General features: G+C 40.6%; 1 protein-coding gene across 1 annotated transcript in view; it reads left to right on the forward strand.

Annotated features, from left to right (window-relative positions):
• Positions 1 to 16,778, forward strand: part of LOC126269449 (uncharacterized) — a 113,516-nt gene extending 96,738 nt beyond the window's left edge. The window contains exons 7-8 of the mRNA XM_049973994.1: positions 9,597 to 9,700; positions 16,451 to 16,778. Of these exons, the coding sequence (XP_049829951.1) occupies positions 9,597 to 9,700; positions 16,451 to 16,576 (230 nt within the window). The 3' untranslated portion in view covers positions 16,577 to 16,778. The remainder of the gene's footprint in view (positions 1 to 9,596; positions 9,701 to 16,450) is intronic.
• Positions 16,779 to 17,457: the final 679 nt, after the last annotated feature.

Below are 17,457 nucleotides of genomic sequence, written 5' to 3' on the forward strand. Positions count from 1 at the left end.
ATAAATCCCCCCCAAAAAATATCTTAGATGTGGACTTCAATTGTGTTCTACAGCCGGTGGATCAGTCTCCTAATTTTAATTTTAGTAAAGAACTCAACGACCTGGTGCACTCCTTGCGCCTGTGTAACTTGTGGATATCTCGCTATCCCACACTTGTGCAACATACATACTTTACTCCCATGTCTAGCAGTCACTTCGATTGCTTTTACCTTTCCAATTCCTTGTGTGGGCAATTTCTGGATGCTGAGGTGATACCAGCCTGTTTTACTGATCGTTGCACCATAGCCATCACGTTTAGTTACGAGCAGCAACTGGTGAAATTGTTTTGTCCTCCCTGGATGCTCAATGTAGCCTATTTGCAAGATACGTCTCTTAGTGTCATCCTGGAGGACTCTGGGCTCTGTCTGAGTGTAGCCTTATTTGCCTAGCTACTCGGTGAGAACGAGATAGAAACCTCGAAATCTTCTTCTTCTCCTTCCAGCAGGAAGGGTGTACTGCCCGGGAATACTCACACCCATTCACCAAATAGAATGATGGAGGCTAGTGCTCCTTGTTAGTAACGGGGTTCAAGGAGTCATGAACCAGAATGTCACTGTAGTCATCAAGAGGAAGGAGGGAACATTTGAAAAAGTGTCCATAAAGGATTTGAAGGGCTTTCTGATACACTAAAGTCTATTAAGCGGTTGCAAAATGGTTCTTTGATGGTCACGACTAACTTTGCAAAGCAGGTGGAACTACTTAGGAAGCCACAAAAATTGTGGAAGTATGACGTTATAGCTGAATTGCATAACTCCCTTAACTCCAGTAAAGGTGTGGTCAACTGCTGTGATATTATGGACATCGACATTGCTGAACTCAAACAAGAATGGGCATCACAGGAGATAATAGATGTTGAACAAAGGACACATAAGAATAGCAGAGAAATTGAGAAGACTGCCACCTTCATTGTGACACTACCTAACACATCATGGCAAGTTTCCTCTGACTTAGGGTTATGGCCTATGTACCTAACCCTATGCACTGCTTTAAATGCCAGCCTTTTGGCCGTACAACATTGAGTTGCAGAGGCAAAGTGACCAGTGGGAAGTGTGGAAAGGCAGCCCATGACACTGGGACTGACTCTCCATCTCTAGCAGACTGTATTAACTGTTCTGGGGACCACTCAGTCTGGAACAGAGACTGCCCTGTTTTTGCAGAGAAACGCAAAATTCAGGAAATGAAAGTAACCAAGTGGATACCCTACATGGAAGCCAAACAGGAATACAAGGCAATGAAACCCCCTGTCTTTGCCTCGTCTTATGCTTCCTTGGTGCAGAAACCAGTTCCTAAGGTTGATGCTTCAACACAGACAACATCCAGCATACTATTATAAACCACCAGCACCTGTACTTGCACTTGCATGTACCAAAGCACAGTTAAAGACATAGCAATCCAGGCAGCTACGATGGAAGAGACCAGTAATGCATTCACAGTAAGATCCCAAAGGCACCCCAAACGCAAAGTGCCTCTCAATGCCCACTTTCCCCCTCATCCTTTCTGGGAAAGGATCTCAGCATTTGGGTTGAAAGCTATCCTGGGCATCATCGGATGTCATTCTGGCATGTCTGACTGATGCCTCATCTTGCTCCACAAGCGCCTTACCATCCCGGCGCAAGTGGAGGGGTAAATCAAGACCCAACTGATGAAATGGCTTGCATACTGCAATGGAATACAAATGCATAGAGGACTCATATGGAGTAACTGTGATGACTTGTACAGGACTGACCCTTCTGTCTCTGTCTTCAAGCAACTCATTTTAAAGAGACTGATACAACTGTACTTGGAGGCTATCACCTTTACAGAAAAGATGACCTCACTGGTGACAGGGTGAAATGTGAGGTTGTAGTGTTTGTCAAGGACACTTCATTCCTCGCCTCTTCCCTTAACCACAACACTACAAGCAGTTGCTGTTCAGACAGTAGCTCATGTTGCCGTCACAGTGTGCTCTGTGTACCTACTAGTCACAGTGTGTTCTGTATACCTACTACTCCATGAGCCTCATAACAGAGTGATCCTCACTCACCTTCTTGATGAACTACCCCATACCCCTACAAGGAGACTTCAATGCATAAAGTGCACTATGGGATTCTAAGACCACATGCCCCAAAGGTGAGGTACTTGAGGATCTGATACACACACATCATACTGATGAACCTGAGTCAAGCTACACATTTTAGCACCACTAAGGGCTCGTCTACAGCTCGCCATCCCTTGCTGATTCTGCTCAGAAGGCAGTAGGTGATGTCCTTCACAACAGCAACCACTACCCTATCTGGATCCATCTGCCTGATGGGTCAGATCTTGAAAGGAAGCCACTGAGATGGTTGTTCAAAAAGGCTAACTGGATGCTCTACAGGCAGTTAGTCGTTTTTGAGCAGTGTGATGGTGTCCAGAACTGGATGGCTCACATTACATCTGTGATTCACCATGCCACTGATGCATCCATCCCAAAGTCAATGGAAATGCCTGGGAGGTGACTTGTCCCTTGGCGAAATGATGAGTGTCATTCTGGAATCAGGCACAGGAGAGAGGCTATGCACACACTCAATTGATGGCCTACAGATGAGAATCTTGCAAACTTTCTAATGCGTGTGCAAAGGTGAGGCGAATAGCACAGGAGAGTAAGCAGAGGTCTTGGCAAGAGTTTCTGAACTCCATAAACGTGTCCACAACTCCAGGTAAAGTGTGGGAAGCCATCAGGAGGATCTCAAGGTGCAATTCTTGACTGCCAATAGCAGCTATACAAATATAGGCGTCTCTCGTAACATGGCTGAGGGACATAGCTCAGACAATGGCTGAATCACACAAGGTCACTATGGCCGAGTCTAGCCAGGATCCCACTTTCCTTTGAAATTGTGATGTCACTGACAGACACCACACTTGCTAGGTGGTAGCTTTTAAATTGGCCGCGGTCTGGTAGTATACGTCAGACCCGCGTGTCGCCACTATCAGTGATTGCAGACCGAGCGCCGCCACACGGCAGGTCTGGAGAGAGACTTCCTAGCACTCGACCAGTTGTACAGCTAGTGATGGTTCACTGACTTCTACATTCTCATTTGCCGAGACGATAGTTAGCATAGCCTTCAGCTACGTTATTTGCTATGATCTAGCAAGGCGCCATTATCTGTTATTATTGATACTGTGAATCATGTAATGTCAAGAGCGACATTTGTCATTAATGGATTAAAGTTAAGTATACAACTGGCCTTCCTTTCTGAAGGAGCTGCATCCTTAATTGTCAGTAGGTTGTGATACGATCCCTGGAAACAACTTGATAATCTACAGCATACTGAAACAGTTAGACCATTGGTCAAAGGAAGTCCTCCTTCAGCTCTTTAATGAAATTTGGATGACAGGTGACTTTCACAACTCGTGGAAAAAGTCTATTTTAATCCCAATTTTAAAACCATGGAATGATTGGACAGGCCTCGGTAGTTATCATAGTATCAGTCTGACAAGCTGCATGGGAAAGACACTGGAGCATATGGTCAACTGGCGCCAAGTGTGGGTTCTCCAGACCAGGTCCCTACACAGTTGCTCCCAGTGTAGGTTCAAAAGGTATCACTTCACACTCAATAACGTGACACTGCTCGAAGCAGCAATTCAACAAGCTTTCCTTTGCAACTAACACCTTATCGGTTTTTTCTTGTATTTGGAAAAGGTCTATGATACTACCTGGAGGCACAATATTTTGTCGCGACTCTATCAGTGGGGATTCCACGGACATCTACCCACCTTCATATGGTCCTTTCTCTCTTACTGATATTTTACACACAAGGTTGGGAACGTCCTGTCTGGCCATTATGCAGGAGAGTGGTGTCCCTCAAGAGAGTGTTTCAAGCATCAAGTCATTCGCCACTGCAATAAACAGTATTATGTCCACAGTGCAACGTTCCTTGTATGTGGACTACTTCCCCATCTTCTGTGCATCTACCAGCCTCGTAATGGCAACTCAACAATTGCAGCTGATAATCAAGCAGTTGGAGGAATGGTCTTACACAACAGGTTTTAAATTCTCTTTGGAGAAAACAGTTTGTGTTGATTTTAATTGTTCCTGCTGCCTGTTTAATTTACACATTTTAAAACTGGGGGGCACCATTCTCACTTTCAAGGAAAAGGTGAAGTATCTGGATTTTACTTTTGATGACATGTTAACATAGCTGCCACCCCTTAAAGAACTGAAATTTTCTCAAGGCCTTAAACATCTTTAAATGTGTCAGTCATAGGTCTTGGGGCATGTCTGTTCCAACTTTCTAAGGCCTCGGTGCGACTCCTGCTTGAATATGGATGCCAGATTTATGAGCCTTCATACCTCGAAATGCTGGATACAGTTCACCACGAGGGCATCAGGCTATCAACAGGGGCCTATCGCATGAGCCCTGTTGTTAGCTTGTGTGCAGAGGCTGGTGAGCCTGCACTGTCTATTCAATGTCATCTTCTCGTGGTACGCCAAGCATATAGGGCATTATCTGTTCCTACATAGCCAGCATCCAGCTATATTGTACAGCTGCCACTAGAATGGCTGTTTGATCATCAGCCCCAACCAACAAGGCCATTTGGGACCCATGCAAGGGAGAGCCTTGTGTTGTTAGAAGGGGGGGAGGCGGGGGGCATCTATGTCTAAAGCCAGGGTGTGAAGTAGGGCATCCTCCTGGCTTCTAGTAAGGCCCAAATTGCTTTTAGAACTGACTTATTACAGGAAGCATTGTACCCCAGAGTATACATTTAAAATTAAATTTAATGAGATTTTACACAGTCATCCAGATTTTATTAATGTTTACACGGACAGTTCTAAACAGGGTGATTTTCTCAGCTGTTCTGTCATGTTCACCAACAATGTTCTCAGGCTAGGGCTCCCAGAGCAGTTTTCAGTTTATTACACAGAATTGCTTGCTATCCTGAGGACAACAGAGCAGATGAGATGGCGTCATAACAAGATATTCCTCATCTGCTTAGATTCTCAAAAGGTTCTTATTGTTATTGGACAATGTGCCCAACAGATCAGATGGTGCAAGTGCAGGACACTTTCCTTTTTTTTTAGGAAATGAACTCACTGACGTGACTGCCACAGAGGATTGCTCCCCTTCTCCTCCTCCTCACTGTTCAGTCCCCCTGCAGGCTGTCACATTCATTTGTGACCTGGAAGGCCATGTGTACATAGGAGGCTCAGTGGCTGGAAGTGAGGAATAATAAATTACATTACCTAAAAACTTCAGTGCAACCATTCACAACGGTCTGAAAAAGTGGTTCTTCTATGGCTTACAGTGGGACATTGTCCACTGGCCTGTGGAGCTTCCAGTATGTCAGATGCGGGACAAAGCTGTCAATACAACATATTTTAACTGTGTGTGTTTTATATGACAATCTGAGAGTTGAACTATGTCTCTCACGGGATCTGCTTGCTATTCTAACTGATAATGAGGTGAGTATTGTTCGTGTTTTAAGATTTTGTGTGATATCCACAATTCTTCCCAAAATATCGGGTGTGAATCTTAATGTATCACAGATTGGGTGGGTCACTTATTATTTATAAGTAGTCGCCTTGTAACGTTATCTGTCCCTTTTTTTAACCATGTTTTTACAGGTGTTTTATCTACGATTTTATCTAGTTATTCTGCTGCATCTCCTTGTGATTTGATTGCGGGCTTTCCTGAAGCTCATCTTAGTGGGGTTGCCTTACGATTCTTGTGGGGGGACGAAACTTGATTTTCAGTTTCATAGACCTTTTTCCATATATTTTCATGATATTCATCAGTAAATCATTAATGCAAGGGTGTTGAAGACCTTGCTTTTTAGTGCCCTCTGCCATAATTCATCATCACTAGCATCCACCTTGATAGCTGGTTGGTCAGCTTGACAGAATGCCATGCAACAGGGCCTGGGTTCAATTCACAGCTGGGTCGGAGATTTTCTCTGCTCAGGGACTGGGTGTTGTGTTGTCTTCATCATCATCTAATCCCCATTGACACACAAGTCAACGAAGTGGCCTCACCTAGAAAGACTTGTACCAGGTGACCGGTCTACTTTATGGGAGACCCTAGCCAAACGACATTTCATTTCATCATCACTAACATTAGCTTATCACTAACATTAGATTATCGCTAACATTAGATTAAAGTCACAAACATCACAGCCCTTACATTTGTGGTACCTGCATATTGTACATGCTTTATATCTCTCCACATACAAAACCTCAATCTCCGACACTTTGGTGTACTGTGGGAGTATTGTGATATTTTCACTATTACCAATGCCTTCCAATAAAGTGAACCGTTTGTAAGCAAAATTGAAACATTTATCCTCAGTAGTTCATTTCCCAAACTAACATTAAATCAAAGCTATACACAATACATCCTATCATTGAAACAACTGCAACAATCAGTTCTTAATAACATTATTTTCATATTTCATATAAAACTTTTAGAAATTTATTACCCTTCCAGGACTCAAACTTGCAATCTTCCTAATCATAGTCACAGAAGCTATTCGTTGCACCACAGAGTGAGTGCTAATGAGCAATAGCTCTGCTTAGTATCTTGTTGACCGAAAATCAGCACTCAAATACTAACAGAGTCACCATGCTAAAAGAGTGGAACATAAACACATCAATATTCATAGCATTTCCACTATCAGCATTCACAGAATTCTTTTCTATTGTTACTTAAAAGTAAAGTCACCTCCTCCCCATTCTCACCTCCCACACTCTTTGTTTCCCGCCCTCTGGCAATAAACCTGCCCATTTTTCACCACTCCTGTCCTTTTTGCTCTGTTTTTTCCCCACCTCCCTGCCCCACAACCGCCTGACATGCCACGTATTGGCCTTCTAGCCCCTGCACACACTGCCAGACAGTGTTCGTATCTCTCACTGCATGTACACTACTACCCCTTCCCCTTTCTCATCCCCTCCAAATTGATACTTGCATGCCATGTGATAGTTGCAATTCAGCTCAAGAGGCTGGAGCTGGCAGTTATGTGTGAATGAGGTGTGCTTGCTTGTTTGTAAGAATGTTGTGTTTCTTTCTTGCTGATGAAGGCTGTGGCCGAAAGCTTTATGCAAGTGTGTTTTAATTGTGCCTGTCTGCAAGTGAATGTATCTTGCTCACTGCCAAGTTAAGATTTATAAATACTGTAATACTTTTCTTTCTGTATTCAAAGTGAATGTCATAGAAGGTTTAGCCTTAAGATTAATAAGCACTGCCAGCTAAGCCATTTACTGTTGCTTTTACCTCCAAATGACCGATATCAGCCAACTCTAAATTAGGCAACATCTATTAAAGAGAGTCAGAAGATTGATGACTAAAGAAAATTGTGATGTGACCTTCAGTCCTCACAGGGAATGATTCTGTATGAAATAATTCAACACTTTGCAAGCAAGAACTCCAGTTGTCTTCCAGCAGTACTACCAGATAGAAATTAACACTAAAGTCTCCACAGATAAAGTATTCTGGTTGAGTCTGCATACTTTTGTAAATAAATGTGAGACTGAATGGCTAGCCAATGCTTATCTTTTGGAGGCAAAATGTTTATTATGTCTTCAGAAACTAACAGGGGGGTGCGTCTTCCTCATGTTGGGGACTGGGTGAGCTGCCTTTCATTTTTAACCTTCCCCTGTCTGTCCTGCTTTCTCACCAAGGAACCAACTAACAGTTTGGAAAGCTAGGATAATATCATCACTTCTACTTTTAAGTGTCTATCAATAGTACTAAACTTTTCGCCTTCTGATCATACGTAATGGCCAGAAATTCTGTCCCATATTTACTAGTTTCCTCAATTGAATTTTTCTTTAATACTTTTATAAGTACACCTCTTTAATATGGGAGATACGAATGCATAGTCTTATAACAATGTGACTTAATAGTATCTAAAATGGACTTGGCAAAAGCATTGAAGATTCTGATGAAGTAAAAATGCTACGTTGGTCTGATTAATACTTCTGAGCAATGGCTGTGCCAAAAGCCTCATAACAACAGAAATATGCTGCATATGACAAACCAAATAAGTGGTGATGATGGATAATCGCACACACATGTGACAACTCACAAATTTCGCATTGCTCAAGTGTGTCTTCGTGTTAGTAGGAGAAGTATTCTCATAATTGTGCTCTAAATCATCCTCACATGTGCATTGAAAATTTTGGTTCAAACTATTGCCAACATTTCCAACTAGACTTAAATCAGCTGACTTGTAATATCTCATGGACCTTTCACTGATTTGAAATGCAGACTGTAATACTGTCTTCTGATCTAGTACCAACACTGATGTCAGAGACTGTAGTTTACAGTTGTGCATACTCTTCTTGTGCAACTGCCATATCAGCTGGAAGCTTTAAAATGAGCTGCTCTTTTGATTACAGTACCGTGGTTTGGTCAAAAATGACCAGTCTCGCTCTCATGTAAATTATAGTACAAAATCACATGTGTGAACAAGCTTCATATTACTCTCTTTGATTTACATTTTTTAAAAATCTGTTGCTCTTTCTATGCTTGCCCATTTATACAAAAAGAAATTCCATTGACTGTTACTAGACGTACTTCACTAGTAAATTATAATGTTTTGCCAGAATAGTTCATAAATTAAATATCATTTACCAATGGTAATGGTATACAATAATAAATAGTGAAATTAATGGAAATTATTTACAAAAGATGATGTTACAATTATTTTCAGGGACATGTGTGATTAAGGAGACTTAGTTGACACATTATCCATTTTATCCCTGCAAAAATGGAGATTATGTTAGTTCACAAACACAAAATAAATTTATATAAAATTGTCACAAATAAAGCTTTCAGCCAGCAAGGCCTTCATCAAAAATAGATGACAGGCACACAAACACACACTCACACAAATGCAACTCACACACACGACTGCAGTCTCTGGCAACTAAAGCCACCAACATCTCCGTTATATGGTGAGCAGCAACTTTCCTATTCATAATATTGTTACATTCCATCCTGGAATTTTCTGTAGTTTGATTTATATAAAATTAATATAAATAATTTTGTAAATAATGCAGTTACAAAACCAGTAATCAAAAAAGCTCTCCATTATTTTTTGTGGCTAAAACTTTGATGAAATCTTTTGGGTGATCAGCCAATTGGTAGTGACCACTCAGCTGATCATCTGAGAAGATTTCATCATTGGAACAGGCCAAGAAAGCCTGTAATCACACTAAAACTTCATCTTTGTGGAGTCCTGCTGTGAAATATATTTCCTCACTTTTCAGTCATCTTTAGCACGAATATCTTAATACTACTACAGTTATAAATTTGTTATACTTAAACTATTGGGTGTGCTGCCACAGCTCAAGTGATTCCATCAATTATATTAGAGCTTAATTTATCTGTATATGTTAATAAGGCATTTTTATTTTGAGCACCAAGACAGGTGCATCACACAAAAATATCATTTTCTGTCACTGATCTTACTGGAAGTCAATATCTAAAAGAGTTATACTTTGCCTCTTTATATCAGCAGGTACAACTGCTAACAAGTATTTTTTTTATATGGCATTTAAAAGGTGCTGACAAATATAACTAGATTTCTTTTTATAACAGGTGCAGTTCACACTGAAATGTGTAGCAGGACAGTGGAGATAGAACGAGGGATCAACCACACCTTTCACATTAAATGTGATAGATCACCTGACAGTGATGAACAGGTAAGCTCTAGAGTGAGCTTCTGGAAGTGTTATCTACCAGTATCTGTGTACATAAACATTTTACTGTAAAAACTTTTACTTTAAATATAACCAATATAATAATAATAATAATAATAATAATAATAATAATAATAATAATAATAACAAGTCTGATAAATTTTTATGAAGCCTCCTAAAAGCTCCATATATTGCGAGAACTTTTATTCAAGAGGATTTATGCTCTTATTGTTATCATCATGTTTAACTTCTTTTAAACCTTTTCTAGTAGTGTCCTATTTTATGTCTTTTTTTTAACTTTCACATTCCTTTCTTCATTCCTCAGTACACTTGAGTCAGCTTTTCTGTAAGTAATTATTCAAAAGAATCTTTTGAAGTTTTGCTGCTAAGAATTCAGTGTAATATAGGTGAAAATAGCTTCTACACCTGTTTGGTGCACCTTCATGCCATATTTAATTTCTTGAAGTCAATTATATTGTTTTTTCCCTATAGTTGAAATTAAACTTTGCTTTTAGAAAAAAGGTAGAACAAGTTTTGATACCTGTTCTTTTTACTTTGAGGATTTCTGTTATACTGTATAATGTTCTATTTAAATTTGGAGAGGTCCATGATTTCTAATTTCTTAGATTTTATCCAAAAGAAAGTTTGCTTCAGTATTAGGCAGACTGCTGCATACAATGTATTAATCTTGCATAATTCCTCTTACTAACTACATGTTTTATGTAGCAGTTGGTAATGACTGTATTTTGTCTCTCTATGACCAACTACTCACTGAAATTGTCTAGCACTGTTGTATGTGTTGTGAATGTTCATCAGAGAAGTGTGATATTACCATTCTATTCTTTATATACATAAATGAGCTGCTAGACATGTTGAGCAGCAATCTGCAACTGTCTGCTGATGACACTGTGGTGTATGGGAAGGTTTATTATTGGGTGACTGTATGAGGATACAAGACAACTTACACAAAATTTCTAGTTGGTGTTATGAATGGCAGCTAGCTCTGAATATCAAAAAATGTTAGTTAATGCAGATGAGTAGGAAAAACAAACCTGTAATGTTTGAATACGGCATTAGTAGTTATTAAATATCAAAATAACATTGCAAAGCAATATGAAATGGAATAGTCACTTAAGGATCTTAGTAGGAAGGCAAATGGTCAACTTTGGTTTATTGGGAGAACTTTAGGAAAGTGTAGCTCATCTATAATGTAGACCACCATAGGGGGAGCCATTCTTGAGCACTGTTCAAGTGTTTTGGATCCCAACCAGACTGGATTGCAGTAAGACATCAAAAGAATTCAGAGGCACGCTACTAGATTTGTTACCAGAAGGTTTCATCAACATGTGAGTATCACATAGATGGTTTGTTAACTCAGATGGAAATCTCTGGTGGGAAGACCATGTTCTTTTCATGAAACACTATTGAAAACATTGAGAGATCCAGCATTTAAAGCTGACTGCAAAATCATTCTACTGCTGCCAACATACAATTTGCATAAGAACCATGAAGATAAGATAAGAAAAATTAGGGCCTGTAGAAGGTATACATACAGTCTTGTTCCACTCACTCTGTTTGTGAATGGAACAGGAAAGGAAATAACTTGTAGTGGTACAAGCTACCCTCCATCAGACACGATACTTGGCTTGTGGAGTATGTATTAAATGTAGATGTGTGACTGTACCAACTTTTCCTAGAGATGGAACACTTTCGATATTCTTTTCTTCACTTTTAATTTAAAATTTTTTGATTGATCTGATTCAAAGATAGACTCATATGAAGTCTGCCATGAAACTATTGTATGTAGTAGGATTATGGTCAGTCATTTGAATGTCATCACTTACAAAAGAGATTTTATCTTCATTATTGAAATAAATAAACCGATGTCCAGTCTTTGTTGACTAGCACACACATAGTTCTGGACCATACAGAATTTTAGTTTAATTCCTGTAGAGTCCGATAACTTTTCTGTGTTGCTGTTATTTTCTGTGTTGCTGTTAGCAATGACTAATTCATTAACACCTAAAGTATTTTCTTTTTCAGCTTTCCAGCATACTCCTAGTTAAAAAATTGATTTTGGTAGTAATTTAACTCTGCTTCTGCCTTCCCATGGTTCTAATAATATTTACAGGTTGGGAGTGTATTATTGGACTTCACTGGCTAATCATTCAGAAAGACACTCCTGGAAATGGAAAAAAGAACACATTGACACCGGTGTGTCAGACCCACCATACTTGCTCCGGACACTGCGAGAGGGCTGTACAAGCAATGATCACATGCACGGCACAGCGGACACACCAGGAACCGTGGTGTTGGCCGTCGAATGGCGCTAGCTGTGCAGCATTTGTGCACCACCGCCGTCAGCGTCAGTCAGTTTGCCGTGGCATACGGAGCTCCATCGCAGTCTTTAACACTGGTAGCATGCCGCGACAGTGTGGACGTGAACCGTATGTGCAGTTGACGGACTTTGAGCGAGGGCGTATAGTGGGCATGCGGGAGGCTGGGTGGACGTACCGCCGAATTGCTCAACACGTGGGGCGTGAGGTCTCCACAGTACATCGATGTTGTCGCCAGTGGTCGGCGGAAGGTGCACGTGCCCGTCGACCTGGGACCGGACCGCAGCGACGCACGGATGCACGCCAAGACCGTAGGATCCTACGCAGTGCCGTAGGGGACCGTACTGCCACTTCCCAGCAAATTAGGGACACTGTTGCTCCTGGGGTATCGGCGAGGACCATTCGCAACCGTCTCCATGAAGCTGGGCTACGGTCCCGCACACCGTTAGGCCGTCTTCCGCTCACGCCCCAACATCGTGCAGCCCGCCTCCAGTGGTGTCGCGACAGGCGTGAATGGAGGGACGAATGGAGATGTGTCGTCTTCAGCGATGAGAGTCGCTTCTGCCTTGGTGCCAATGATGGTCGTATGCGTGTTTGGCGCCGTGCAGGTGAGCGCCACAATCAGGACTGCATACGACCGAGGCACACAGGGCCAACACCCGGCATCATGGTGTGGGGAGCGATCTCCTACACTGGCCGTACACCTCTGGTGATCGTCGAGGGGACACTGAATAGTGCACGGTACATCCAAACCGTCATCGAACCCATCGTTCTACCATTCCTAGACCGGCAAGGGAACTTGCTGTTCCAACAGGACAATACACGTCCGCATGTATCCCGTGCCACCCAACGTGCTCTAGAAGGTGTAAGTCAACTACCCTGGCCAGCAAGATCTCCGGATCTGTCCCCCATTGAGCATGTTTGGGACTGGATGAAGCGTCGTCTCACGTGGTCTGCACGCCCAGCATGAATGCTGGTCCTACTGAGGCGCCAGGTGGAAATGGCATGGCAAGCCGTTCCACAGGACTACATCCAGCATCTCTACGATCGTCTCCATGGGAGAATAGCAGCCTGCATTGCTGCGAAAGGTGGATATACACTGTACTAGTGCCGACATTGTGCATGCTCTGTTGCCTGTGTCTATGTGCCTGTGGTTCTGTCAGTGTGATCATGTGATGTATCTGACCCCAGGAATGTGTCAATAAAGTTTCCCCTTCCTGGGACAATGAATTCACGGTGTTCTTATTTCAATTTCCAGGAGTGTAGTTTTCATCCACAACGGAAAGGGTGCCTTACTTTATATTACCCCACCACTTTATCAAAAAAACTATTGACATTTGGAGGTGATAATGAAAGTTCTTATCACTTCATTTGGCTTGGCCTCATTAAAACCTCTGCCATTCATCTTGGAGCTTATCTGCATTACTGTGCATACTATTACTACTTGCATTATTATTATTATTAGTAGTGCTTGTAAGAATACATTTTTTCACACAAGCAGCTTATCATTTGCCCCCCACCCTCCCAAAGACATTATTCACCTTTCTGTAGGCTCATGCTAAGATGTTTAAAATAAATCTCAATCTAGTGATCATGGAAATTGATTCCTTTTTTTCTTTTAAAATGAGAAATACACAGACATTCCTCTGTGGCGTAAATAAACTTCCTAAGGGTGTATAGAATGTAGTTAATAGGGCTGTTGATAAAATACTGATATATTTATTTTGGTGCTTGTCATGTTGCATATAGTAATTCATAGGCTAGAAACTATTCCTGAATGAATCTCTCTCTGCTGTAGAGAGTGCATTTTTTTGATTAATAAGAGCACTGCACATGAAATTAAAGGTCACAAATCTGTGTCCTGGTCCTCCACACAGTTTTAATCTGCCAGGAAATTTTAGATCTCTTCTTTGCTGTATCACTAAAGCTCCCTAATACTGTAAATTAAATGACTGGTAGTTAGCAAATCCCAGAATAGATCCTTTCTAAATCTGAATCAGACTTACAATACTTTTCTAATCTTCCAACATGAGGTCCACAGCTTGTGGACTCGCAGTAGCATTACCGCGTCTCAAGCATGGGGTCCCTGGTTCGATTCCTGGCAGGGTCAGGGATTTTCAGCTGCCCCAAGAGGACTGGGTGTTGTTGTGTCATCTCCATCATCATCATTCATCCCCATTGCTGGAGGAAGGCAACAGCAAACCATCTCCATTAGTACCTTGCCTAGTACGGCTGTGTGGGTCGACCGCATCATTCCCCTATGCTCTGTCAAGAAGCATTGGACTTCATTCCCATTTCAAACACAAGACAAATCTCAATACTCACTGCATCTATCATCTTTAAAGAAGGTATTTCACCTGAATTTGCTGTGGATGGATCTGCTCTGGAAACAAGTTCTTGAGATTTTCTAAGCAAGATAATGTGAAATGTAACACATCTTTCTTTGATTATGTGCTAGGTAGGAGTTTTACACATTTCCATTGCACTCTGTAGCCAATATAATGTAACTGGACAAATAAAAAAAAAAAGCTATTTGCCAAGCGGTGATGGAACACACACATAAAAGAAGGCTATAGGTATGCAAGTTTTGGAGCCAGTGGCTCCTTCTTCCAGCAGAAGGGTTGAAGGGGAAGGAAGGCGAGTGAAGGAAAAGAACTGGAGACGTTTAGGAAACTGGACAGATTTCGGTCAGTCACCCAGACCTGTGGGTCAGAGGAGACTTACCAGAAAGGATGAGAAGGAAAGACTCTTTCCTGTGCCAACCTTTTCATGGGTCACTTGAGGGGCTTTCCTAGCATCCATAAGCCTTCAGCACCTGGTTTGGTTTAGATATATTGATGACATCCTTTCCATATGGATTCATGGTGAAGCTGACCTGTTTAAATTCCCTGAATCTTTAAATACCTTCGCTCAATTAAGTTTCACATGGTTCTATTCTGAATCCCATGTCACTTTCCTTGATGTTAATCTCGTCCTCACTGAAAGCCAGCAACACATTTCTGTCCACATTAAACCTACTAATATTCATCAGTACTTACATTTTGACAGTTGCCTTCCTTTCCATGTCAAATGTTCCCTTCCATACAGTTTTCTCATTCAAGACAATTGTATTTGTTCAGCAGTACACCACCATTCTCACCTCAGTCTTGATAATTACCACATAATTACCACACCAGCCTAGTTCAAAACCAGATTTCCTTGGCCATCATATCCAGTACTAGTACTGCTGATCTCTCCAAAAAACAACTTCAGAGCACACTACTTGTCACTCAGTATTGTACTCGTCTTGAATGTGAAAAAGGAGTCTTTCCTTCTCATCGTGTCCGGTAACACTACCCTGATCCGCAGTTCTGGTTTTCTGAAATCTACCACCTTTTCCTAAACCTCTGCAGCCCTTTTCCTTCTCCCCTCTTCCTTCCCCTCAGTCCTACTGCTGGAAGGAGCCATTGGCTCTGAAAGCCTGCATGAGTATAACCATGTTTTATGTGTGTGTTCTCCTGTTGCCACTTGGTGAGTAGTTTTTTACCTTCTTTAATGTGTGTGTTCTCCTGTTGCCACTTGGTGAGTAGTTTTTTATCTGTCAAATTACAATATAAGTCATAAAATGATTACACTTTCTTGACAGTCACGCAAGAGTGTCCATTTCTTTCTTTTTGTGCAATTGATGTCTCTTGTTCGATTGACCACAGTGGATCCCATACACATTGTCAATATTCAAGTATGAACTGTATAAGAATTTTACATTGAATATCTTCTTTAAACAAACTGCAGATTCCTGTTTCCTACCAACAAATTGCCTTTTGCTTTATCTGAAATTGGGCCTACATTTCACCTCATGTATCCACACATTGTATGCCAAAATACTTGCAATTGATTAATTCATTCTGAAATTTAGCTCCTGTCACTTGTACTGTGTTAGAAATAGTTGCACAGTTCATAACAATCTCAAATGCCACAAAAGTAGAAGTGTTAAAGCAGAAGAACAGCACACTCCCATTCAATCAGATAATTCCAGACAGTTTTCTCCACTTACAAATAGAATCATATATTTTAATGGATCTTAACTATTTCAGTTTATATTACCCTGTGAAGCAAGGCAATCAGCTTTAACACTTTACAGTGTCAGATCCTATAAAAAAAACAATGCCAGTGATGAACTTTATTCAAATTATTCATATTAAACATATTATCTTAAGGACTAGTCAAGGCCATAATTTGTTATGTTAAATGGGAATGAACTGTTGTGTTGAAAACAAACCATAATTTACTTACAATAAATAAGCATCAAAACATGTGCAGGAGATGTGTACAATGATTACTAACTAAAAATAGTGTAATTGCATTGATACACTGTTTGCAGAATCCTAAAATTTGAACTGAAGCAGAACAAGTTACAAGGTAATATTTTGATCCACAGGTTCTAGCAGGCAGTCCTTTAATATGTGAAGGTATTCTATCTGGAATTGCAGTGCACTCTGAAGGGGAAGATGTCCACTTTGTTGCAGTAACTCCATATGCAATGTGGATACTACAAAACACTTGATGTGTATTTTGGATGCTGTAATGTTATTGCTATTTCTGTGATACTATTTCCATTCCACTGTATTTTGTAAATATTTCTGTTATTCATATTATTGCTGATAAAAATGATTACTACTGTACTCTCTGTGATTAATATTGTGACCAAACATGTTGTGGTGCTAAAAGATGTACAATAAAACAATAACTTAATGTTATCTGCATAACCAATTGTATTAGTGTTACGGAATTCCCGAACTCTTCTTACCCCTATTAATCACAAATATCAAACCAATAAGACAGGAAAATTGTAAAAAATGACTACTTATTCAGTTTCAGTATTTGCTGCTGCATATTTCACATTAATTTTGTGGAAACTGTTATTCACACGATGAAACATGAAGACAATGAAAAATATGGTTCCCACTTTGCTTGTTATAACCATAATATTGTAACATTTGGAATGAATCTCTCCCTCTGGACTGAAATGTCTGCAGGGATAAACTTTATTGGACAGCAGTGATGATATGGAACTAAATAGAATTAGAACAGCAGTCCATGTTTGGGTACAACTAAGTTTCTTACTTGCGCTGCCTTAATTAATCAACTCCTACTTGAAATGGCTTACAGCTAGCTGAGTAATTTATAATGATCACTCTTACCAGGCACTAAAAATGAAGAACCTATAAAAACATGAACATTTTAAGGGAATGAATAGTTTATTTTAGAACTGGAAATAGGGCACTTACTTCAACTTAGAAAAGGGGGAAAGTAACAGAGGTTGCAGGGGGTGGTCTGTCATTCAGTAACATAAGCCAGCCAACAAATACATACAGAACACTCAGCTTATAATAGAACAGTTTCATGGCATTATCAAAGGTCACGGATTGTATGGGTGTCCGCATT

This window comes from Schistocerca gregaria, chromosome 1, assembly GCF_023897955.1.
Source record: "Schistocerca gregaria isolate iqSchGreg1 chromosome 1, iqSchGreg1.2, whole genome shotgun sequence".
Lineage (NCBI taxonomy): Eukaryota > Metazoa > Arthropoda > Insecta > Orthoptera > Acrididae > Schistocerca > Schistocerca gregaria.